This window comes from Sinocyclocheilus grahami, unplaced genomic scaffold, assembly GCF_001515645.1.
Source record: "Sinocyclocheilus grahami isolate Dianchi unplaced genomic scaffold, SAMN03320097.WGS_v1.1 scaffold24.1, whole genome shotgun sequence".
In the NCBI taxonomy this organism is placed as follows: domain Eukaryota; kingdom Metazoa; phylum Chordata; class Actinopteri; order Cypriniformes; family Cyprinidae; genus Sinocyclocheilus; species Sinocyclocheilus grahami.
This window is the reverse complement of record NW_015505203.1, coordinates 1,222,248-1,248,282: the sequence shown is the minus strand read 5'-3', so window position 1 is coordinate 1,248,282 and position 26,035 is coordinate 1,222,248. Positions and strand designations below refer to the sequence as shown.

General features: G+C 36.6%; 3 protein-coding genes across 4 annotated transcripts in view; 1 reads left to right on the top strand and 2 right to left on the bottom strand.

Annotated features, from left to right (window-relative positions):
• Positions 1-17,139, top strand: part of LOC107562100 (protein phosphatase 2, regulatory subunit B', beta) — a 26,117-nt gene extending 8,978 nt beyond the window's left edge. The window contains exons 2-14 of one of the 2 annotated variants that reach the window (XR_001605952.1): positions 795-991; positions 2,082-2,183; positions 2,338-2,430; positions 2,882-3,012; positions 4,596-4,655; positions 6,191-6,299; positions 9,266-9,319; positions 9,449-9,499; positions 10,568-10,687; positions 10,834-10,961; positions 11,077-11,178; positions 12,481-13,453; positions 17,116-17,139. Coding sequence is in view for 1 of the 2 variants with exons in the window: in XM_016246672.1 (XP_016102158.1) it covers positions 795-991; positions 2,082-2,183; positions 2,338-2,430; positions 2,882-3,012; positions 4,596-4,655; positions 6,191-6,299; positions 9,266-9,319; positions 9,449-9,499; positions 10,568-10,687; positions 10,834-10,961; positions 11,077-11,178; positions 12,481-12,649 (1,316 nt within the window). In the remaining variant the exon portion in view is untranslated. Of the gene's footprint in view, positions 1-794; positions 992-2,081; positions 2,184-2,337; positions 2,431-2,881; positions 3,013-4,595; positions 4,656-6,190; positions 6,300-9,265; positions 9,320-9,448; positions 9,500-10,567; positions 10,688-10,833; positions 10,962-11,076; positions 11,179-12,480; positions 13,482-17,115 lie in introns of those variants that run through there. The other variant, XM_016246672.1, reaches the window with a different exon arrangement.
• Positions 17,140-17,291: 152 nt separating this feature from the next.
• Positions 17,292-19,336, bottom strand: gpha2 (glycoprotein hormone subunit alpha 2). The gene is made up of 4 exons (XM_016248207.1): positions 19,278-19,336; positions 18,177-18,306; positions 17,712-17,896; positions 17,292-17,451 (listed from the first exon to the last, which is right to left on the bottom strand). Exons 2-4 carry the CDS (start codon positions 18,292-18,294, stop codon positions 17,347-17,349), a joined length of 408 nt encoding a protein of 135 aa, XP_016103693.1. The 5' UTR covers positions 18,295-18,306; positions 19,278-19,336; the 3' UTR covers positions 17,292-17,346.
• Positions 19,337-22,202: 2,866 nt separating this feature from the next.
• On the bottom strand, positions 22,203-25,872 carry LOC107563066 (membrane-anchored junction protein). Its single transcript, XM_016247854.1, has 10 exons — positions 25,772-25,872; positions 25,531-25,582; positions 25,370-25,445; positions 24,811-24,933; positions 24,703-24,731; positions 24,418-24,554; positions 23,426-23,477; positions 23,107-23,158; positions 22,349-22,418; positions 22,203-22,251 (listed from the first exon to the last, which is right to left on the bottom strand). Exons 1-10 carry the CDS (start codon positions 25,870-25,872, stop codon positions 22,203-22,205), a joined length of 741 nt encoding a protein of 246 aa, XP_016103340.1.
• Between the last annotated feature and the right edge of the window lie 163 nt (positions 25,873-26,035).

Below are 26,035 nucleotides of genomic sequence, written 5' to 3'. Positions count from 1 at the left end.
AAAGTCTCAAATCCAAAGAGATATTCTTTATAAAAGTTAAGAGTCAACCACGCCTACCTAAAACGCCTCGTTCTAACACGCCCCCACGTCTACGTCACGATGTGGGAAGATTTGCATAACGTGAGCCCAAGCTCACTCTAGCCCGCCGTGTATGACGCTGTGTTTAGTTGTGAAAGCGAAACTACTTAGTTTGGCCTTCCAAAAGAGGACACTAAATAATCCAGAACAGTGCTAGTGTGTTAAAGTCCATTTCAATTGGTTAGTGAATAAAATGTTATATTGCATCACTACGATAAACCTTTATTTTTAAGATTGTAACATTACATTATTTAGCAGGTGCCTTTATTCAAAGCAACTTACAATAAAGGAACATAAGCAATTTATCACAGAGTTAACAATGTTTATGTAATGTTCAAAAATGAAGGTTCCAAAAGGTTTTTGTTTTTTCACAGCGAAGCCATAGAAAAACGATTTTGGGTTCCTTAAAGAACCTTTTAGTGAACAGTTCTTAAAGTTTGTTTATTTTTAGTGTGAAGTACATTTTAATAATATAAAAAACCCTTTATCCACTATAAAGAGCCTTTTGTGCAATGGAAAGACTCTCTGGATGTTAAAGGTTCTTCATGTAACCATAGATGCCAGTGAACATGTATTTTTTAAGAGTGTAGTGTGCAATGCCAGGTTTATTAGCACTAGGAAAAACATAGTAAATAGTAAATGTGTAGTGTAATTGTGTATATTGTCTAAGTATATTTGTGCACTAGATTACGTCTCCTCATCTTCCCGTTCCACAGATGCGCCAGTGGCAGAACTTCATGACTTGTTCTGTAAGAAGCTGCAGCAGTGTTGTGTGCTTTTTGACTTTCTGGACTGTGTCGCCGACTTGAAGGGGAAAGAGATCAAACGTGCTGCGCTGAACGAGCTTGTGGAGAGCGTGGCCACCAGTCGCGGAGTCCTCATCGAACCCCTGTACCCAGAGGCTATTAAGATGGTGAGATGAATTGCGAAAGAGTGATGGAGTAGGATGGGATTTGATAAAAGAGCAGAGGAGGCAGGGGGAGATAAATCGCTGAGGGATGCACAGGATCTCCAATGCTCTAAAGTGCACTTAGAGACTCAGAAGCATTTACGTTTCCTTGTGTTTAGCTACATTAGCCCAGTACACAGTATGTAGCTGAAATACAAAAACACCTTAATTGGGAAGCAATTGATTTTTGTTAACCGGTCCTTTTATGTTTTAATGTGAAAGACAAAGGCGGGGGAGATTCACTAAGAATGAACTGGCACCCTTGGATAATATAGTTTATTTGCATATGCTGTTGCGTTGTGTTTGTTTTAGCCCCTTGTTTACTATTTTACTTGTAACAATGAATTACTGTTGCCCTGATCAATAGAAAATGTACGCAAACATCTTTTAAAATTAAATTCCATTTACCTGAAACTCCATTCAACTGAAATGCACAATTGTTCAAAGTAAACAGCAATGAGCTTCTGTGAAATCTATTTGATTAGAAAGTTGCATAGAAAAGCAGTGTTGAAAGAATTAAAGTGACTTATTTTACATAGAAATTACTTTTTTCTTTTGTGGAACATAAAAGATATTTTGAAAAGTGTTTTTTTTTTGTCCATACTAATGGTAACAAAAATTGGTTACCAACTACGATGACAGAATTTTCATTTCTTGGTCAACTATACCTTTAATTTAACTACTCACAGCATGGAACAAATTTGTTAAACTGGAATTAATTTCGTTTGTGAATAATATATATTTTTTCACCGATATACCGTGTGAAATAGCTGTCAAGTGAATTTGCATTTGAATATGGTCATAAATGATTCTATAGAAAAAAAGGAAAATAAAATGACCATGTCTTGTTCCTGTGTTTATATTCTGGTGGCATCAATCTGATCATCTTACCATTGTGAAGCGAAGAAGCTGATAAAGGCGAACATTTAAATATGATGTTAGAACAGGGGTTCTCAACTCTGGCCCTTGAGGATCACTTTCTTTTAATGTCATTTGCTATGTGAAAGCAATGCTTTAGTAAAACACAACCTTTCAACCCCTCTTCTTCCTGTAGATCTCAGTGAACATTTTTCGAACCCTCCCACCCAGTGAGAACCCTGAGTTTGACCCTGAGGAGGATGAACCAGCTCTGGAAGCCTCCTGGCCTCACTTACAGGTACATGTACATTCTCAAGTTCTTATATATACAAACACACTAACGCATATACTGACACCATGGGGTGAGAAATCATCAGAGTTTTTTATAGCTTGTGTCCCAGCTCTGATCCCATTTCCTCTCTCTTTGTCTCCTCTCTTTTTTTTTAATCTAGTTGGTGTATGAATTCTTTTTACGCTTTCTTGAGAGTCCAGATTTCCAGCCTTCTCTTGCCAAGCGCTACGTGGACCAGAAGTTTGTTCTACAGGTACAGAGCTTGTATAGATTTAGATGTATAGGTGTAGAGACCTTTTATGTAAATATAAAACGGCTGCAATGTAATAAAAATATATGTAATTATTGTATAATAAATCAAATAAATACATAATGAAACCATGTGAATAAATATGTACAGCTAAAGTGGACTTGAGGCGATTATAAATGATCAAGTCCAGCCTCTGGAGACAAACATTGCTAATTTGTAGTTTTGGCACACCCTGTTTTTTCTTTTAGTCTTGATATCTTAGAGCAGCAATATAAGATTTTAAATGTGTATCATATCATAGTCAAATCGCAATATTTCTCAAACACCCAGCAGGCAGTCTAACCTCCATGTTGGACTGTTAGTATTTTTGATTCTACTCACACCAATTATAAATATTCACAAGTAGTGCTTTTAATAAAGTGCAAAAGGGCTGACTACATGTGTTTGTGTGTAGCTGCTGGAGTTATTTGACAGCGAAGACCCCAGAGAGAGAGAATATCTGAAGACTATCCTGCACCGCGTCTATGGCAAACTTCTGGGCTTGAGGGCCTACATCCGCAAACAGATCAACAATATCTTCCTCAGGTCAGTCATACAGACAAAACGCATGAGCAGTATTGATATTCCACAGCCAGTGACATAAAAGATATTTTGAAAAGTGTTTTTTTTTTTGTCCATACTAATGGTAACAAAAATTGGTTACCAACTACGATGACAGAATTTTCATTTCTTGGTCAACTATACCTTTAATTTAACTACTCACAGCATGGAACAAATTTGTTAAACTGGAATTAATTTCGTTTGTGAATAATATATATTTTTTCACCGATATACCGTGTGAAATAGCTGTCAAGTGAATTTGCATTTGAATATGGTCATAAATGATTCTATAGAAAAAAAGGAAAATAAAATGACCATGTCTTGTTCCTGTGTTTATATTCTGGTGGCATCAATCTGATCATCTTACCATTGTGAAGCGAAGAAGCTGATAAAGGCGAACATTTAAATATGATGTTAGAACAGGGGTTCTCAACTCTGGCCCTTGAGGATCACTTTCTTTTAATGTCATTTGCTATGTGAAAGCAATGCTTTAGTAAAACACAACCTTTCAACCCCTCTTCTTCCTGTAGATCTCAGTGAACATTTTTCGAACCCTCCCACCCAGTGAGAACCCTGAGTTTGACCCTGAGGAGGATGAACCAGCTCTGGAAGCCTCCTGGCCTCACTTACAGGTACATGTACATTCTCAAGTTCTTATATATACAAACACACTAACGCATATACTGACACCATGGGGTGAGAAATCATCAGAGTTTTTTATAGCTTGTGTCCCAGCTCTGATCCCATTTCCTCTCTCTTTGTCTCCTCTCTTTTTTTTTAATCTAGTTGGTGTATGAATTCTTTTTACGCTTTCTTGAGAGTCCAGATTTCCAGCCTTCTCTTGCCAAGCGCTACGTGGACCAGAAGTTTGTTCTACAGGTACAGAGCTTGTATAGATTTAGATGTATAGGTGTAGAGACCTTTTATGTAAATATAAAACGGCTGCAATGTAATAAAAATATATGTAATTATTGTATAATAAATCAAATAAATACATAATGAAACCATGTGAATAAATATGTACAGCTAAAGTGGACTTGAGGCGATTATAAATGATCAAGTCCAGCCTCTGGAGACAAACATTGCTAATTTGTAGTTTTGGCACACCCTGTTTTTTCTTTTAGTCTTGATATCTTAGAGCAGCAATATAAGATTTTAAATGTGTATCATATCATAGTCAAATCGCAATATTTCTCAAACACCCAGCAGGCAGTCTAACCTCCATGTTGGACTGTTAGTATTTTTGATTCTACTCACACCAATTATAAATATTCACAAGTAGTGCTTTTAATAAAGTGCAAAAGGGCTGACTACATGTGTTTGTGTGTAGCTGCTGGAGTTATTTGACAGCGAAGACCCCAGAGAGAGAGAATATCTGAAGACTATCCTGCACCGCGTCTATGGCAAACTTCTGGGCTTGAGGGCCTACATCCGCAAACAGATCAACAATATCTTCCTCAGGTCAGTCATACAGACAAAACGCATGAGCAGTATTGATATTCCACAGCCAGTGACTGCTTTTTGTTAGTCTTTATGTCTGTCATTATATCTATTTTTAAACTTTGCAGGTTCATCTATGAAACTGAGCGTTTCAATGGAGTTGCTGAGCTTTTGGAAATTTTGGGAAGGTATTCTTTCAAACTGTCATAATAGAAAGCACACTAAGTGTGTGTTAAAAATCAGATCAGATGATGTTTATAAAGCAACTCAATGTAAATTAGAAGATTATAAAGTAGATCCCTATGGTTTATTCATTGTTTCCAGAGTTAGGAGGCACATATAATATCTTATGACATTTGTACTATAATCTTAAATGAGTAAATTATAGTGTTACGTAACTTCATGTGGCAGCAGATTACTGGAGAGATGCTTTATGGTGTGTGAGCTGGTGATTCAGACACTTCGCAGAGACCTCCGACATCAGTGCTCGCTGCATGTACCTGCCACGTGTTCTGCAGTCATGTTTCCCATCCTCAGCGTGTCTAGCCCTATAATTCACAGCCATGTTCTCAGCGAAACCAGTGCTGCTTTGCATATTGGGTTCAATGCACACAAAATGGTGCCTGTTTCTCAATGTGTTTAATAGCATAAACAAAAGCAAACCTTTGACAGAGAGAAACAGGGGAAGAGAGAGACAACCAGGGGGAGGCATGAGTCAGAGTGTTGGGGATGGAGGTCTAAATTCAGGTTGATGCCAGTAGTATTTATAGTGCCTCCCACCCACACATATCTCTGATCACTACTGAAGAGAGAATGAGGGAGAGAGAGAGAGACAGCTGCAGAATTAGAGCGAGAAAAGATGGGTCCCATGCAGAAAAATATGCATTTTGTGTTCTTTTAGTATATATTTTTTAAACATATGGTCAAAAACATATATCGGAAAATCATATTGATTATATGAAAATTTGAAACTATTTAAATACAACTTTTTAAACAGATTTTCAGGCCATTTTGTAAAGATATTTGAATAAGATTATAGAAATATTATAATACAGAATAATTGTAATAAAATGTATAATGTGTAATATTTGATAAAATACAGAAAAATGTCCAAAATATGTTTAAACAGTTTTATCATTGTCAATTTTAAGAAACGCGGCCAATTTAAACAACATGTTTTCAATTTAGATAATACATTTCAATGAACGTTGATGCTGTTGTTTATGACATTGTGTATGGCAAATAGATTTTTGCCAGATAATATACTGTATGTATATTTTGCCACATGCAGTCAGATAAGCAAAGTAAACAGATAGGAAGAAAAAGAAGGCAATAAAATGAGAGAGAGAATGATTATGTAAAATGAGAGAGAAAGACAAAGAGCGAAGAAGATGGTAGAATAAAAGAGAAACAGAGACAGACAGTATGGATGGAATGGAACTGGAATGGAAACAGTTAAGCAATGGGAGGAACAGCCTGAGTAAAAGAACAAAGATAAAACTAAGGAAATGAGAGGAAGAGAGGAGGAGACAGTCAGAAAGAGAGGAAGGATGAGGGGGGTTTAGTGGGGGATTAGCTGATGAACAATAATGTGGCGAATGAGTGTACAGAGCATCATCAGGATGACTGATACTAATCCTGTTTATTCTCCCTTTTCTCTTTTCCGCCTACTACTCACTTCTCTCCTCTCCTCTCCTCTCCTCTCCTCTCCTCTCTTTTCCAGTATCATAAATGGCTTTGCTCTGCCTCTCAAATCAGAGCACAAGCAGTTCCTGGTGAGGGTCCTGATCCCCCTGCACACTGCCAAGTCTCTCTCCATTTTTCATGCGCAGGTTAGAGTCAGACGCACTCACACTGGGACGCTCATACAGATCTAATGCTCTTAATTAATGGACTGTAATGGGCTATCCTACCACAAGGGGGCGCTAAATACTAAAGCTAAATCCAGTGGCCCCAAAAAGTGTACAAAGTGGACACTGACAGAGAGAGTTCACACACCTCTCATTTACTCAATGTCATGCCATTCTAAACTCTGGTTAATGTTATTTTGTTCTGTGATTATATCTGTTAAGCTGTAATCTTGATGACTTGGTTAAAAAACTGGTTGGTTAAAAGTCATTGCAAGATAAAAATTAGAATATCTATCTATCTATCTATCTATCTATCTATCTATCTATCTATCTATCTATCTATCTATCTATCTATCTATCTATCTGTCTGTCTGTCTGTCTGTGGAATTCTATCTATCTATCTATCTATCTATGGAATTCTGAATTCTCTTGGTTTGATATTTTTATGCACTAACATTAATAAATTTTTAGTAGCCAGAAACAAGTTTGGACATTTTGGGGCCACTGTATTAAAGTCTGAACTTACTTGCCTTTGTATATATAAATGTGTGTGCCTGGCTGTTTACACATACATTGTTCAAAAATTGGGGTCAGTAAGATTAAGTATTTATTTATTTAGAAATTAATACTTTTATTAATTAAGGACACATTGATCACTTTTGCTTTGCTACAAGAAATTCCTATTTAAAAAAATAAATGCTGTTCTTTTAAACTTTCTGTTCATCAGAGAATACTGAAAAAAGAATAACAGTTTCCACAAAAAAATATCAAGCAGCACAATAAAAATTGTAATGACATTTCAAAATATTGCTGTTTTCACTGTATTTTTGATCAAAGAAAATGCAGCCTTGGTGAGCAATAAGATCTTACTGACCCCAAACCTTTGAATTGTATTGAATGCATTCTTTCAATAGATTAATATATATATATATATATATATATTAATACCTTCTGCATAAATTCAGACACATGCACATAAACATAACCTCACAAGATAAACATCTGAACCATTTTGTAAAGCACTACATAGACTGAGAACTAAGAGGATAGTTATTATGTTCTCATTTGGAAAAGAATAAGCGAGAACAGAAAATAAATCAGGAGTTAACAGTGCTCTTACCCCCTGGGGTTTTATGTGACATCAACCCTTCCAAAGTAGACACACACACACACACACACACACACACACACCATCACCACCATAACAGCTCACCCAGGCAACGGTCCAGAAGGGCTTCCGTGGTAACAAAAAGCACACACTCACTTGTGGCCATATCACATGTGTGTGCACGCGCGCGCACACACACACACACACACACTCAGGTTTGTTTTTATGGTTTATGGGGACTCTCCATAGGCGTAATGGTTTTTATACTGTACAAACCGTATTTTAATATTGCCCTACACCAACCCTACCCCTAAAACTACCCCTTACAGGAAACTTTGTGCATTTTTAGATTTTCAAAAAACTCATTCTGAATTATTTATAAGCATTTTGAATTACGGGGACACTGAAAATGTCCTCATAAATCACCTTCTCGTTGTAATACCTATGTCATACCCATGTTATTATACAAATTTGTGTCCTCATAAACCACATAAACATGCACACACACACACACACACACACACACACCTCCCTTTGGAAAAACATCCTTTTCTCACTCTTTTGCCTGTAATCTCTGAGGCTCAGGTGTTTTGTGCGTCTCTCCTCTTGAGGGAATATATTGATCTGGAAATAAATGTAGCATGTGTGTGCACACTAGGATGTCATCATTTAGTCATGTAGAGTCTCAGTGGTTCTTCTTATAGGTTCTTCTTAAATCTCTAAAACTAAAAAATTATGAAAATATTGTGTCTAAATCTGAAGTATAGATATTAACTTGTTTATTGAAGAGCTGAATAAAAGTAATATCACTCTTGCAACCATGCTTTTTTAAATGAAAATCACCACAGCTGCGATTACGCTTGCTCATGTGAAATTACTTACATGTAAATTATATTTATATTCAGTTTCTATATTTATATTTAATTTAATGTCTTTTTTTTTTTGCAGTTAGTTGATATGGACTCTATCCAATTTCTAGAGCTTGCACCTAACCCAGGCTTTCTCACTTACACCCACATAATGTACCAAAAAGGCAAGCTCCGTCACTGTCTGGTGTGATGCTCGCAAGGAACAGGACATGTGCTATCACCATTATGCCCTTGAGCAAGGCAAATAACCCAAGCTTCTTCCAGTGGGACTGTCTCTGTTAAAAGTTGATCAAGTTAACCAACACTTAGGAAAAAAAGTACTGTAATGTCATTTTCATGTGTGCTATTACGTCTATCCAGCTTATACTGCAGGTTTACTGTTGCTTTAGTGCACAGTATCTAAGCTGTATACATGCGTGTTTCGCATAAAACTGTTCCCCATTAATCCAGAAAATTGTCTAAAAGCATTTGTTGACACTTCTATCAGTTACACCTACATTATTGGCACCCTCATATTTATTGTTTAGTATAGACATGCGTCACGTCAGTGCATTGACTGCTGCAGAAAGTCTGCTGCTGGCAGAGTGATGATAAAGCCATGTGGTGGCATTTAGGATCTTGATTAGAAGAATGGTTTATTTGTGAAGTTAGCTCAGTGCTTCAGATCAAACCATGAAAGGAAGATAAGGGCTGTAATCTTTTTCTCATAGTGAAAGAGTATGCTTGCACTATAATCAATGAACAGTCTCCCTAAAGCCTGGCTGCACTGACCAACAACTCCACACACACACACACACACACACACACACACACACACACACACACACACACACACACACTCTCTCTCTCTCATACCATTTAGTCATAAGCACCTGCAGCTAAAATCTATAAGCCTTTGAATTGACACCTATAGTGTGTAGAAAACCTGTAAGTGACTTTATTAAAATCTTTTTTGTGCTCTCTTCATGCAGCTGGCTTACTGTGTGGTGCAATTCATGGAGAAGGATGCCACCGTTACAGAACATGTAAGTCATGCAACTTCATATGCATACCAGAATTGCTACTAATACTATTATATCTGTACTGTCACACCCAAAAAGATGATTGTCGTAATGATTTTCGTATTCATCTGTCTGTTTTCTGTCCTTCATTAGATCATCAGGGGGCTGCTGAGATACTGGCCTAAAACATGCACTCAGAAAGAGGTGAGTTGAGGCAAAGTTTGACCTCTCAGACAAGGGTTCCCGAACTTTCTTTGTCAGCCAAACCCCTTAGACAAAAAATATTCATTTGAATTACCCCCTGAGATTTTATGTAAATATTTCAGTAATTTCTAACACATTTGCATGTTCACAGTTCTCTGATTCTGGTCAAAAAGAATTAGTATTATTAGTAGTAGTGTTTTACCTCTAGTAAATGACACTTATATTGTAAAATATTAAATGAATATTTGATAATTATAATAATGAATCATTTTGAAACACATAGTGTATCAGACCAGTTATTTAATTAAAGTGCAGCCTTTGATTTGATAATCACACTAAGCTATATCACAGTTATTGCAGCCTCATTTATTTATTATAATTTTACATTCTATATAATAATAGAGCACCTGTTTGGGAAACCCTGTCTCAGATAATAGCTATGTTTTCTTCCAAGTTGCATATTTAATTAATTAATTCATTCATTAAAAAAAAGGCATAAACGTGTGAATAGAAACCAGACTAGTGACAATTACACTCTTAAAAATAAAAGTGCTTCAAAAGGTTCTTCAAGCGATGCCATAGAAGAACCATTTTTGGTTCCACAAAGAACCATTCAGTCAAAGGTTCTTTAAAGAACCATCTCTTTCTTACCTTTTTATAATCTGAAGAACCTTCTTTCGCCCCAGAGAACCTTTTGTCAAACAGAAAGGTTCTTCAGATGTTGAAGGTTCTTTATGGAACCATTTAGACAAAAAGGTTCTTCTATGGCATCGTGAAGCACCTTTATTTTTAAGAGTGTACTAGAGACAGACTAATACTATATTTTATAACAGACCAATGTTTGACATGTTGAATTAATTTACATTGCGAAATTTTAAGCAGATGTTGAAGGTTGTGTAGATTGTTAATTCCGTTAATAGTGTCTGATGAATTTTGACATTTATTTAATTCACATTTTGCTGAAAGAGTTGTGAAATCCACTCACGTAGCTGATTGAAAATGGACTTCACGCGTGGAAATATTTGGTAGTGTGTTTGTACAGTATGTAATTCTGTCATGTGATCTCAGGTGATGTTCCTGGGGGAGATCGAGGAGATTCTGGACGTGATTGAACCATCTCAGTTTATCCGTGTGCAGGAGCCTCTATTCAAACAGATTGCTGCCTGCATCTCCAGTCCTCATTTCCAGGTCAGCTTCCTCTTTCACACTCGAGCATTCCTCCCACACTGCGCTGCTCGTCAGACGTCTTCCTATAGTACTTGTGAACGTGCGGAGGTGATGTATGGATCTGTTTGTGTACAGGTCCCTCATTCTGTCTCTTTATTCTGTCTCAGGTTGCAGAGCGGGCTCTGTATTTCTGGAATAATGAGTACATTCTGAGTCTAATAGAGGAGAACTGCCAGGTCATCCTGCCTCTGGTCTTTGGCACGCTGTACAGAGTTTCCAAAGAGCACTGGAACCAGTCAGTGTCATTCTAACACACATCTAGAAACTCTTCAATAACGTTAATGCTATTGACATCAATGAAGACTGTTTCTGCATAGGCCTGTTAGACATTCCTCTGTTGTCTTTTTTAGGACGATCATCTCTCTTATTTACAATGTGCTGAAGACGTTCATGGAGATGAACAGCAAGCTCTTTGATGATCTCACTTCCTCCTACAAAGTGGAGAAACAGAAGTGAGTTCATGACAGTGCTAAAATCAACATGAAACTGCATTACAACTCATTTTGCCTCAGTAAGAAGATATATTTCTGAGTGAAATATTTCGTCTGTAAAAGTGTGGGACAAGGTTGCATACTAAAAAGTGGTCATTACATACCAGAATGAAGCCAGGTTGTTGGGTGAAACGAGTTAAAATATAATTGAAATTTATTTTTAAACATATAAAAACAAATAAAAAACTTAAAATTGATAGGTGACGTCAAACAAAAAAAATAAAGTCATTCTGAAGTATATCAAGCTGAAAAATGTACCAGAGCTTGGGGTTACATGTAAATATGAAGATATCATAACACGTAATACATCTATATGTAATATAATATAATATAATTAGTGCTGTCAAACGATTAATCGCGATTAATCGCATCCAAAATAATAATATGTGTGTGTATTGTGTATATTTATTATGTATATATAAATACACACACATGCATGTATATATTTAAGAAAAATATGATACGTTTATATATAATTTATATGAATATAAATATATACACGTGAATACATGTAAATACATTCAAAATATATGCTTTATGTGTGTGTCTTACATAATATACACAGTACACACACATATATTATGTAAACAAAAACTTTTATTTTGGATGCGATTAATCGTTTGACAGCACTAAATATAATATAATATATGAATAACTTAAACCACTATTATTAAGTTATTATTACATAATAACGTAGACTTGATAAGTTGACATACTAACATGACTAAAACTATAACTGAAATAAAAATAAATAGAAATAAAATAAAAAATAAAGTAAAAGCTAAATAAAAAACTAATTACAAAAGCACACAACTAAAATTGCTTAACTAAATAAAATGAATAAAATTTAAAATAAATTATAAAAATAAAAACAATTCAAAATATTAATAATTGCTAAAATATTCTATAAGGTACACTAAAATAACACTGGCGTAATGTATATGGTTAGAAAAACAATAGAGGTAAAGGTAAAAATGCCACTGAAATCCAATTCTAGGATGCAAATATTGTTCCTAAAATAATAATAATAATAATTTCTGAATCTGGAGTAGGTTATAAAACAAGTTATAAAATGTATTTTTATTCTGTATTTATTTGATATTTTTGTAATAAATGATGCACCAATTAGGCTGGACATGTGTATTTATTTATAAATTAAATGTGAACACAGCACATAATATGATTCTTTTTATCTTCCTCTCATTTTCACCTAAAGCCTTTTATGCTTCGACACTCTTCCCCACCCCCATTTCCTCTCTACAGGGAGCTGAAGAAAGAGAAGGAGCGAGCGGAGCTGTGGAGGAACTTGGAGGATCTGCAGGAGCGGCGGCTGCAGAGTCTGACCGAGGCCAGCAGAAACCAGAAGAACCTGCAGGAGAGAGAGAGCACAACCAAGAGCCAGTCAGAGACCAGTGCTGCCAACACCACCTAAAAACCGCACGCAAACACACACCGACACACACACACACAATGTCACAGCACTGTAAAACACAATAATTACCTGACTTGGGAACCAATCAATGCCTCAATCTCCGTCTGAAAACACACACACGCACACACCATGCAGACACTACTGTCACAAGCACATGAACGACAGCCTGTCCATATGTAGATATCTGAAAAACACTGAAGCACACATCACACACAACGAGTGAGATATAAAAGAGAAAAAAATGAGTTCCTCTCACATGCGTCCTACTCTTTCATATGCTTCATACACGCTTTTCACACACCTGCCTCTCTGCATCTTTTCTTTCTATTCCTCATGCTCCGGGATCATCAACCTCAACATGCGTAACATACCTGCGTGGGGTGAAACGAATGTACACACTCGCAATCAAACACGTACATCCTTCATTACTGTCATTTCAGTACTGGCTCAGTTTCTCTCGGGCCCGATCCGAGCCCCCCGTCAATCGACCAATAGACTCTGCATACAGTCAAACGCTGAAGAGGAATGAATTATGATGATCCTAAAGATGAAAATTCTTTAAAAGTACAGATTCTAATGTTCCTACTTCTACGGCTTATTCTATGAGTACTACTTCTATGCTAATATAACTGATGTTTATATATATATATATATATATATATATATAAATATGATATCCATGTCTGATTATAGTGTTGGTGGGGGTATTCTAGTGTAGCACCTCATAAACATGACTGAAGTATGCTGCTAGGTAAAACTAAACTTGCTCTGAAGTGACAACACTTTTAGTCTGTTCTCATGTCTGTTCATTTGTTTTAAATAATGGTGTGTCCGGCTATTTTTTTTATTTTTTTTTTTATTCTTATTTATTTCTTTCAGGTCAAATTGCTTGCAAACATTCTCTTTGTATTTCAGTACAATTTCAAGAGAGGACAGAGTCTTATTTTTGTCTTGATTTTTATATGTTTTTGGTTGCTTATATTTATTGATGTAGAGGATTGCTAATGGGAAGGAACTGTGTGCGTAGGCATATTGAGAAAGCTTAAGAATGCGCGAGTGTGTGAGTGTGTGTGGATGTTGTAGAGAAGTTTATTACAGTTTAGAAGAAAACAGGGATTAGATCAGAATGTACCATTTACTTTGAGTGTGCGTCAACGCTCAAATGAACTGCCACTGTTGATTATTGATTTACAGTCTGTCATATGGAGAAAAGGATGAGAAAAGCAAACAGTCTTGTTCTTGTTCAAAAGAAAGCATCTGGATTGACTTCTCATTTGTTTGACCTCTGAGAAAACTGGTATCTGTAGAAACATCCCATTTCATAGGAACAAAATGGAAAAGAAAAATTAAATAGAATAGACACGGCAATAAATATGGACTGAAATTGTACGCATACGTAGCATCACTTAAACTTTAAAGTTGCACTGTCCTTTTGATCAATGTCTTGTGTTTAAACATAGCAATGTATTTTTGGGGGACAAGCGGCTTTTGGGATATGAATGTATAAAAGTGGGATGTAAACATGAAAACTTGTGTTGAATAACTCGGCATCATGAACACTTTTGTCATTATTTTCACTCAAAACCTTTGACACATCTGGGGATTTGTTCACTTCTTAGTAGCCAACCATATTTATACCTTTTCTTTTACTTCAGAAAGGTGCTTTGGATTCAAAGCTGACCAGTTTTCGTCAAGCTGAAAACATAGTTCACTTCATTGACATGAAGCTGATGTCATTCAGTTCATTCCTAAAACACCAGCAGCTGTTTAAAACGTGATTGGTTAAGTGTACATACAGTGTGTTGTAATGTTCCGGCCTAGATTAATGAGAATTATAATTAGTGTGATGTCAGACTGTAACAACAACAGCAACAGCTTTAAAACAGCAAGGCATTCGGTGAACCGTTAGTAGCCAACCATATTTATACCTTTTCTTTTACTTCAGAAAGGTGCTGTGGATTCAAAGCTGACCAGTTTTCGTCAAGCTGAAAACATAGTTCACTTCATTGACATGAAGCTGATGTCATTCAGTTCATTCCTAAAACACCAGCAGCTGTTTAAAACGTGATTGGTTAAGTGTGCATACAGTGTGTTGTAATGTTCCGGCCTAGATTAATGGGAATTATAATTAGTGTGATGTCAGACTGTAACAACAACAGCAACAGCTTTAAAACAGCAAGGCATTCGGTGAACCGACACAGTTTGCTAGTTTCCTTCATAAAAGCTTCTGGCATCTGCTTGTGGACTCAAACAAGTGAGTTAATCTCCTCCAGTTTTTAGTTTTATTGCCGTTTTGTGTTTATAATTGAATTAATTCTGATTTAGCCTAAGTGTCGTTAACTTGTCAATGGAAGTGCAGAGTATCTTGATTTCAAGTGAACATTTTTCCATGGCTGGTGTAAACAGTCACATGACCAGAGCTGTTTGGCCCTCTGATGCCCTTCAGAAAGAACGACTATATTTTATACATACAAGCTAATATTGAACATGTCTGTAATGAATAATTAAGACTGTTCTGTCTCATATTATAAAACTGTACATTTCCAAATACTGTTACATTCTATAAAACAAGGAAAATACATACATAAACAGGCTGCATGTATATGTACGTATGTAAACCCCCCGTCTCATAACTGCGTGGAAAAAGTTTTTTAGTTGTTATCGTTAACCTATATAAGTTTGGGTATTATATGATAGTTAAAACATTTCGGGACGAAAATGGGGATTTCTGAAGCTTTTTACCTGGTGTGTCGAAATGGGGGGATTTCTGAAGCTTTTTACCTGGTGTGTCGAAATGGGGGGATTTCTGAAGCTTTTTACCTCATTTCTTCAGAATTCTGATTCACAATTCAAAGCCCCCGGAATTCCAGACGCTGGCGACGTCTGCTGGTCATATATATATAAGTTTTTGTTTTTGAAGTGTTTTTTGGGGGTATAAATGGAGCAGGTGAGGGAAAATAGTAGCCAGAAAAAGGCAACGAATCCTTGATAATCCGTCAGAGATTCTCCATTAATTAATAGTAAATAAAAATAAATCTAATGCTTTAACAGCAGGCACATAGGCTTTTTTTTATTCATGAAATACATTATTGTTATTCATAATTTCTTTCAGAATGTACTCTGCCCACTTCCTAGTGACTGCTGTGACCTTTCTGCTCCTGTTTCCTGGGGTTTATTCCGCCATGGCTGTGACGACCTTGCAAAGTTTTCGTGGCTGTGCGGTACGTGATTTTGCTTTTGTGGCAAAGAAGCCAGGATGCAGGAGTCTGCGAATAAACACTGAGGCATGCTGGGGCCGCTGCCACACCTGGGAGGTGACCAAAACCTGCTATATTCAACTTATTTATAGAAAAATATGAGAACACGTGGTGTATACGTATTCATTTCTATCTATCACAGAGGCCGGTTCCAGAACCGCCGTATATCCAGAGGCACCACCGTGTCTGTACCTTCAGCCGAACACGGCACCTGACAGCACGTTTACCAGGTTGTCGCCCTGGCGTCTCCCCAATCTACCATTACCCTCAGGCCTTACAGTGTGACTGCACCTACTGCTCCTCAAACCACACAGAGTGTGAAACCTTTTAAGGGCACACACACACAACTGATTCATACACATTCTCTTCTTTGCTTATTATGTAAAAATGATTCATTTGTTATGTAAAATATTGTTATGCATTAGATGTCACAAAACATGATTTAACAATAAAACATAGCCTCATGTACTCCGATTTTGTGCAAACATCACCTTATAAATATATATTCCGTAAGATACATTCTATGGCTGGTGTAAACAGTCACATGACCAGAGCTGTTTGGCCCTCTGATGCCCTTCAGAAAGAACGACTATATTTTATACATACAAGCTAATATTGAAAATGTCTGTAATGAATAATTAAGACTGTTCTGTCTCATATTATAAAACTGTACATTTCCAAATACTGTTACATTCTATAAAACAAGGAAAATACATACATAAACAGGCTACATGTATATGTACGTATGTAAATCCCCCGTCTCATAACTGCGTGGAAAAAGTTTTTTAGTTGTTATCGTTAGCCTATATAAGTTTGGGTATTATATGATAGTTAAAACATTTCGGGACGAAAATGGGGATTTCTGAAGCTTTTTACCTGGTGTGTCGAAATGGGGGGATTTCTGAAGCTTTTTACCTCATTTCTTCAGAATTCTGATTCACAATTCAAAGCCCCCGGAATTCCAGACGCTGGCGACGTCTGCTGGTCATATATATATAAGTTTTTGTTTTTGAAGTGTTTTTTGGGGGTATAAATGGAGCAGGTGAGGGAAAATAGTAGCCAGAAAAAGGCAACGAATCCTTGATAATCCGTCAGAGATTCTCCATTAATTAATATTCTGTATTATCAATTTTGAAAACAGTTGTGCTGCCTTACCCAGGTTCATTTGATAAATAGAAAGTTCAAAAGAAAAGCATTTATTTGAAATAGTTTTTTTTTTTAAATGCAAAATATTTTACTGTCACTTTTGATCAGTTTAATGCATCCTTGCTGAATACAAGTATTACATCTTTACTGACCCCAAACTTTTCAATGGTAGTATATTTGTATGTAAATTTACAAGTAAAATAAAAACAAGCAAATAAACAAACTGCATATTTGAATAATTACACACCAGTCTTGTCCAGTACTGCATGAGTGACACGTTCTTTATGTGGGATCTCAGTAACGAGATTTGTGGCACATGTTGCACCGACAGGCGCGCGCAGTCAAGATCTCCATATCATCATGATGACGGCCTCGAGGACAGTGCAGACGAACTTTGATCTGAGAAACAAAATATTATCTTTAATAAATTATTTCAATTCTCTTGAACAATTTTGACAATGTATTCTGAAATGATTCACCTAATAGAATAAAACAGAATAGATTGTTATTGCATGACTGGGCCGGTGGAAATTATGTCCAGAAATCCACAGAGGACCATAACCATTAAAGTCTTTAGTCATAATGGTTCATAATTGGTTCTTCTGATGTAAAATTGGTCTTAGTAATATAATGGTTAGTAGATGGTGATAGTGCTGTACCTTGGCATCCTTGCTAATGGTGCAGCAGCGGGAAGCAGACGTTATGTTGCGGGTGAAGTTGGAGGCCAGCAGCACAGAGTAGCGCGAGGGGAAAGCGCTGGACTCACAGTAGCCCACGCAAGCGTACACCAGCTGAGTTCCTCGACAGGTCCCTCGCTTGTCTGTCCGTATGGTCACGTTGAATGCTGTGTGTAGACAGAGGAGTAAACTAATACTTTTCATAAGAATGGGCAGACGTTATGTTGCGGGTGAAGTTGGAGGCCAGCAGCACAGAGTAGCGCGAGGGGAAAGCGCTGGACTCACAGTAGCCCACGCAAGCGTACACCAGCTGAGTTCCTCGACAGGTCCCTCGCTTGTCTGTCCGTATGGTCACGTTGAATGCTGTGTGTAGACAGAGGAGTAAACTAATACTTTTCATAAGAATGGGGTTGATTGCTTCATAAAAACGAGGTCGTTTCCACTCACGGTAAAGGTGGCAGCCAGGGGTCAGGGCTTGAAAACTCCAGCTAATAGGCATTAACAACACCAACAGAACCATAGGCAGCATAAGCACTGCCAGATCAGATGTTACGCAGCGGAACATGGTGATGTTAACCTGCAAGAGTAACAACAATTTAAGCGAATTCACTCAAGAAATGCCACTAGAATATATCACCAGTACACTCATTTTGTTTTCATACACTCTTTTGGTAACCTGGACCAGTGACTAAATCATCTTTTCATCTTTTAGTGCTTCGTGACTTTAATAAATGATTTCATACCGTTTACATAAACATTTAAGTCATTTGGCCCTTTAGAAGAATAATTTCTGTGAGAACTGACCAGACTTTCCTGACTATTGTCTTGGGAGTTCATTATTGGGAGTTGTCAAAATAATCTGAAAATTAAACTGCCACTTTCCCATCACAATGTGTGTGAAGGTTTCCATGCCGTAAACGGGTTTATATTGATTTATTAGTAACTACATTTTATTATCATGTGTCTGGTTCATCGTGTGTAATATGTGAAACAATTCAGAACAATTATGAAATTGTTTTTTTTGTCCAATATAATCAGAATATACATGTAGCCTACGCCTACGCTTTCTTTCTTTCTATCTCTATTTTGAAAACATTGGTCTTTTTTTTACTCATACACATAACTATACTTGGAGAATTCAATTTTTATAGACACTTTCTTTTCTTTTTTTTGCCTTTACTATATATATATATAAAATTTACCACACACACACAGCCTATAAATATATATATATTAAACTTACTTGAACAAAATATATCTACATTTTAAATATCTATTCAACAATTCAAAAAGTACACACAGATCAAATTAGAATTAATTGTTTAAAGCAAGGAGTGTGAAGCTTGCTTTTGCTGCTGTTGAACGGACAGATGGATGGATAGATAAATTAAAAGAATTACACTACCCCTCAGGGAAAAGTCTCAGAAATAACTTTTGTCCACAGCATAAATAACAGGTAATAGAGAAATCAGCATTACAGTTACATTAATATTAATCTCATACCAAGACATCCACATTATATTTAAAGTGAAAAAGGCAAAGGTGTACCTGTAGATGTGGATACTGCTTCAAAGCCGAAGTTAGTTCAGATAAGATGTTGACCTCAGACAGGTGTGCAGGTGTGAAGTTGTCTCTCACAGGGCACATATATGTAGTGCAGGTAGAACTGAGCTCTCAGTTTCCAGCATAGTCACACCCACTTACCAGTGTGTCCTCGTGCATGTGGATGTGGAGAACCGGACCCTCCCCACTGCCATTATTCCCCTATTTTACTGCACTTGCTGTTGTTCCCTGTCCCATCCCATTTCTTTTCATTTTGCCTAACTTTATAACCTTTTGGACGTGATTTCATCTCTCGTGCTCTGGTCTTTGTCATGCATGATATAGGGCCAAATCATCTCAAAACAAACTGCTTTAGGCTTGTAAACCCATGCACAATATCTGAACAATTCATGTGAATATGAAGACGGCATGGTAAACAATATAAACAAGTGTAAATGTTTCGAAATATTCACAAATCAAATGGATTTTTGGACCACTATTAAATTGAAAATTATGCATGCCTGTTAATTGCAGAGACCAACACTGCAGATATTGTGTTGGCATCATACTAAAGTGAATTTTTGGTCATGTAAACATCTTATTCAAAACATCAACCTAAACATTTATTTATATTTGCACATGTTTAAACAAATGTAATTTTGAGTGGTATTAAACCCTGTTGTGAGAAGTCAAAATACAAAAAAAAAAAAACATTTTTGGTTAAGAAATCATTTTTTGGATTTTAATAAACCACTGTGACAAAAATGCATCTTTCCATTAAGGGGTGAAATCTTCTTCCGTAAACTGATTTCCAGGAATTTCTGTATTATTGTTCAGTACAAAAATGAGAATTAGCAAGATTGAAATACAGCATAATAATGGTGAGCATCCTCATTATTTCTTGAAGAGCATGGAGAGTGAAGATGTCATGACTTTGTTTATTTGAATTGTTCTGAGTATATAGAGTAGAGTATAGAGCAATATTCCAACAGTTGTGGAGAATACTGATGACTTTTTAAAGGCTTTACCAGAATGTACACTGTACAAAAGTTTAGGGTCTTTTATGCTCACCCAGGCTGCATCTAATCAAAATACAACAAAACAGTAATATTGTGAAATATTATTACAGTTAGTATATTTTAAAATGTCATTTATTACTGTGATGGCAAAGCAAAAAAATTCAGCAGCCATTCCTTTAGTCTTTGGTGTTACATGATATATAACATTTCTTATTTTTATCAGTTGAAAAGAGTTGTGCTGCAGAAATCATGATAGTTTTTTTTTTGATGAATAGAAAGAATAATTTATTTTAAGAATGTTTTGTAACAATGTCAGTCTTCACTGTTAATTTGGATCAATTGAATTAATCTTTGCTGAATAGAAGTATTCATTAAAAAATGATGTGCATGTACAGTAAATTAAGCTTTAGCGTTAGTTCTGGCAGGTCACGTGAGTCAAGCTTGCATGAGCTGATTCTCAGCTGATCACATCTACCTATAGGAATACGACACCTATCGCAGCATTCCTATATAAGCTGTACTCAGTATTATTCAGCAGCTTTTCAGCTTGCTTCGGAGCAAATTCCCCTCCGCCATCCCCAGCTCCACCTTTCGCCACAGTCAGGACTTAGCTTTCTGATATTCCTTGCTAATCAGACTCCTTTATCTTGAATAAAGTGTTACACTTAAATATCATTGAGTACATTAATGATATCTGCCTTGTTCTGTTCTATTAACCCTGGTGGGGTTATTATTGCTGCTCTCCCTGCTCATTCATGACAGGCTGCATGGATGGGCAGGGAGGTTTTTTGCCCAGAACAGAACCATACCGCCAAACCAAACTTTATGCTAAGTATCTATCATTTTGACGATAGTGGTCCTGACAGAAATGTTGTTGTTGATGCTGATGCTATTTTAGTGCAAAAGCTAAATTGAAAGTCCTTTACAATGCATTCCTGGGTGCTGACTATACTAGCAAACTACTATTAATCCATTCACTTTCTAACACGCACAATTCATTATGTCATTGGAAATGGAATGGATGACATAATTCAACATCCTCTCGACCCACCTCCTCACAACACACACACTCAGCATGATTCATACTTCAAGGTCTCCAGGGTTTTTATCACAGAATGGAGTGTAATTATAAAAAGATATTAAGATTTATACAGGGCCAGCTTTTCAAAAAAAACTTCAGAGTTTGATTGACACGGAGGTTTAAAGGTCGAGATATTAATATAATCAGCTCATCAAGTGAAAACGTGAGGCCATGCCCTCTCCTGTTGTTTTGGCAGCTGCTATAAAGTGCAAGCGGATGCATTAATAATCTAATTCTTCATGACTCTACTGGTTTCCAGGTTACAGCGATACGTAAACGCTGAAAATAAAAACAAGAGAGATAAATCTGGGCTTTTTCTTGAGTCATGAACCCAAAGTTAGAAGTCTTTGACAGATACAGGAGAGCTTCAACTAATTCTTCTTTGATCCTGTAATAATTTGCAAAGGCAGTCAGAAGCAGGTGTGGATTTTGAGACAAGAGGATCGGGCGTGTATAGCCTTGGCCGATGACTTCACCTTCTTGAGAGTGGTCTGCCACACACACACTCAATTTAGTGAATGCTGCAACAACACGCACACACTCAGATACACAGAAACACAAAAAAGCCAACAAAACTCGCTGTTCTAACGACCTTATTCAGGTGAACGCACATAATAGAACATACAATGTAATTTCAGGGCTTACTGATAGTGACATGCAACAAAAGGAATTTTCACCCAAAGCAACCGTTTGAAATATTAGTATATATTTGAAACTCTCATATGAACACAGTTAGAACGAACAGCACAAATGAACCAGGTGCTATTCAAAACCTTAAACAGCTTTTTCTTTCTTCTCTGTAAGTGTCAAGGAACGATGGTTTGGTTTTTTTTAATTTGCAGGACTCTTACGGAAGAACAGAGAGAAGGGAAACAGCGAGCTGTGAAAACATTATGAAGAACACGCAGATAATAAGTCCATTCTGAGTTTTTTAAATCTCAGAACTTTATGCAGATTCAAACACTTCAATATCTCACCTGGCCATTCTAGTAATGATCCCAGTGTTCTGTCCAGTTGTTGAATTTGGGTCAGGACTTTCAGGGGCAGCTAAACAATGTGTTAAAAAGCCCATAAGATTAAAAATCATTAGATTTTACTTCAACAGTTTCATTATTTTTTAACTAATGATAAGTAACTTTGTTACATGTTTGCCCACCACTAGTCACTTACAGATTCTACTGACGACTTTGCCAATGAATAAGCTTGATTATCATTCGTTTATGAATTTTGAGTAAATGTTGTGTAAAAAATAAACGTTCATCTCATTTGCTAGCACTGAGTTCTTCTATGCCATTGGCCACCCAGCTTTCTAGATACTGTTATTAGCATTGGCCATCGAAAGCCCATTGCCAACTAACTTTATCTGATTATTTGATAGTTAAATGAATAGTTCACCCAAAAATGAACATTTTGTCATCATTTACATCATTTATTCACCCTTCACAGTTGACGGTAGCCCTTGACTTCCATAGTATTTCATTTTTTTTTTGATTACCAACATTCTTCAAAATATCTTCTTTTGTGCATACAGGTTTGGAATGACAAGAGGGTAAGTAAATGATGACAGAATTTTCATTTCTGGGTGAACTATCCCATTAAACCTAAAAAAGGAAAGTGATTTGATGACTAATAACAGAAAGAAATTGTGAGCAGAATTGTGGGATTCAAAATGCTTATTTGGGTTGGATCACTAATATATTAGGAAAGACACTGATATGTTGAATATGGAGTTTACCATCATGCACATCTGGTGCTGGTGGACAAGTCACATGTGAATCAGCATGAATCTACAACAGAATAGAAACGAGAGAGAGAAATCAAGAACATACCAATGCTGGATGTGCTCACAAATGAAAAGTACCTGAAACAGGTTTTTTATTTTTATCAGCTGCTATAATTAACATAATGGAGTAGTTATGCCACCCGAATGAGCTAATATGTCAGATTGTGCACCCTGCAGGGGCTATTAAAAATGATTAACAATTGAGACAGTGTGTGTGTAAGTGATGGAGAGAAAAACTGGCTCCCCAAAACACACACGTTCATCCACTAACCTCACTGCCACAAACCATCTCTTCTGCACCATTGGCCGAGGAAGGGGACTCCCTGAAAGAGAGAAAGATCTATTTGTTCTCTTTTTTTTGACATATCTAATTCCTGTTCCCTTTTCCAGCACATTTAACATAAAAACAAAAGCCCTGTTTTAGGCAAGTCTGCAAGCGTATGAGCCTGAGGGCTTGCACACATACACACAAATTCCCTATGAACAGACGTCTATTTTTGAGTTGTGTAAACTCCACCGAATTACTGGAGTCCTCGCCAGAATGAACCAACATCATCATTTTCTCATCGCCCACCACAAACAAAATGAGGACATGACGGAATTAAAAGTACATGTCAAATTCTGTTCTCCGCTGGCTTATTGATTTGTGCATCTCTTTCTATGCGGAGGAATTGGATGAGATGGGATGTTATTTTAACAGCTAAATTATTATGTTCTGCCTGCAGATTGAGTGACAGCTTCACTGAGATGGCGCCCCATGCTCAGGCTCCTCTGCTCTGCTGTTTCATAACTGCTGCATGTGACTCAACACCTCATCACTCGGGTCAGCAATCTTATCAGTTTATCAACCATCACTGAAAACAAAGTGGAAAATCCCACAAATGTCTCCTTGTGTCTGTCTGACAGCAAGGTCCCATGAAACGTATTTATAAACACCATCCTATAATTGTATGGCTTGGTTTCATCATCACTCCGAATGGCCTTTTATTTAAAATTGATTGGCATCTGTTTACTGTATACGAGTCATGTGGTGAAATTTGGGCCTGTTCTAATTGTTGTTTTATTCATTATTATTTTATTTCCATTTATGTTGCATCGTGACATTATGCATCCAGCAAGGACTTTAAAAGAAGTATTAAAATGACACTACAAGTGTTGGAAAAAAACAACTAAATACACTTTGAGGGAAAGACAGATTTGCATAGGTGAAGGACAAGACTTGACATTGATTTATTACCTCATGCAGCACATAAACACACTTACTGAAAGCACTCTGGGGTTTGCTTATTATCCTTGTGTTGGTTCATAGTGCCCTCTTTTGGATGATCCATTGCAGTGGTTTGGTCTGTCCTCATTGGCTCACTGGCACACTGTGGACTTTTCAATATAGACTGTTTCTCCTGTGGGCATTTACATTTACTTTCATCAGCTTCTGACAATCACAATGATAGGAATCAAGCACCATGGCAAAACATTACGTATGGAATTTTTACCACAAAATAATTTCAACATAACTTAAGAAATTAATATTTAACAAAAGACACTCACCGGTGTGTTCCAGGCGTTGGTATTTTTCACTGCTGAACAAGAGTCAAAGACTATAGTTAATTTAAAGCATGTGTCATAGTGAAAAGGTGATATTGAGAGGACTCCCACCTGCATATGGAAAGGCTGGTTCACGATACTCCACATACAGCGTGATTAGGAAGGGGTATGGAGACAGTTTTACATCCTCTTTCATGAACTTCATTTTGGACACTTGTTCCCATTTACTTTTGTCTGTAAGTGTGGTGTGTTGTCAAGGGAAGTAATGGTCCATTATTTGTATAAATTGTAGTTATCACCTTTAGTTTAACTGACTCTGAATGCAACAGCAATTCAGTTTTTATTAAAATGACAAACATTTTAAAACAGAGTCAAGGTCAGGACTCCCTGAGTTCTTTCATACATTTAAAGGGATAGTTCAATAAAATGGAACTTTGGTTATTATTTACTTAACCTCATGTATTACTTTTTTTTCGTCTGTGGAACATACAAAAAAATGTTATTTACAAAATGTCTTTTTCCATAAAATGGAAGTCAAAGGTAACCAGAACTGTTTGGGTCCTGACATTCTTCAAAATGTCTTCTGTGTTCTGCAGAAGAAAGATAACAGCTCTACAGGTTCGGAACGACAATTTCATTTTTGGGTAAAGTTAAATTAAGAGAAGCATACAGGGAAAAATGTTGAAATGCTGGGTGGTGAAGGGGTGAAGACCATCCAGGTTTGCAAGTACCGCACGCACAGCATTCTGCAAAACAAAATCAGATTAGGAATGAAATCTTCCCAAGGTTTACTAAATCAAATCCAAAATGATAATCCTGGTCTTAAAAAACCTCCAGCTCCTCACTGACTAGCGCTCCATACAGCATTTCTTCCTCATGAACGCTATAAAAGACAATATCCAAATCAGATAGGCTATTTCTAGAGAAATTACCTCTTTTTTAAAACTAATATCAAAAGGTAGGCTATATTGTAAAGGTAAAGGTATATTGTAAAGGTAAAAATCCTAAACGTATTCAAAATAATATAGCATACTTTATATTAAACAAATAAAATAAGCTTGTATGGTCTTGCCTGCTCATGTCTCCTCTTCTTATCTTGAATTTGAAGACTTGTTGTCCAGCCTGAAAAAATCTGGTCTCAGGCACAGGGAAGGAGAAGGCCTGGATTGACATTGTTGCTCGTTGGAGTAGAAATGGAACCTTCACTGGAAAAATATTAAACAAGAAGTATGGTATTACCTATATGATAAATGTATGTCTTATGCTTATATGTGTATAGTTTACAGAAATCTAGATTACTAAACAACTCCAGCTTGCTAGGACAAATGATCAATTC

Coding starts and splice junctions, on each gene's coding strand:
- gpha2 (XM_016248207.1), bottom strand. CDS start 18,294: ATGTTCCGCTGCGTAACATCTGATCTGGCAGTGCTTATGCTGCCTATG. Junction 17,897..18,176: donor CCCTGGCTGCCACCTTTACC/GTGAGTGGAAAC, acceptor GTCTACACACAG/CATTCAACGTGACCATACGG. Junction 17,452..17,711: donor CCATTAGCAAGGATGCCAAG/GTACAGCACTAT, acceptor TTTGTTTCTCAG/ATCAAAGTTCGTCTGCACTG.
- LOC107563066 (XM_016247854.1), bottom strand. CDS start 25,872: ATGTCAATCCAGGCCTTCTCCTTCCCTGTGCCTGAGACCAGATTTTTT. Junction 24,555..24,702: donor CCAACGCCTGGAACACACCG/GTGAGTGTCTTT, acceptor AAATGCCCACAG/GAGAAACAGTCTATATTGAA. Junction 23,159..23,425: donor AGATGGTTTGTGGCAGTGAG/GTTAGTGGATGA, acceptor ATTCTGTTGTAG/ATTCATGCTGATTCACATGT.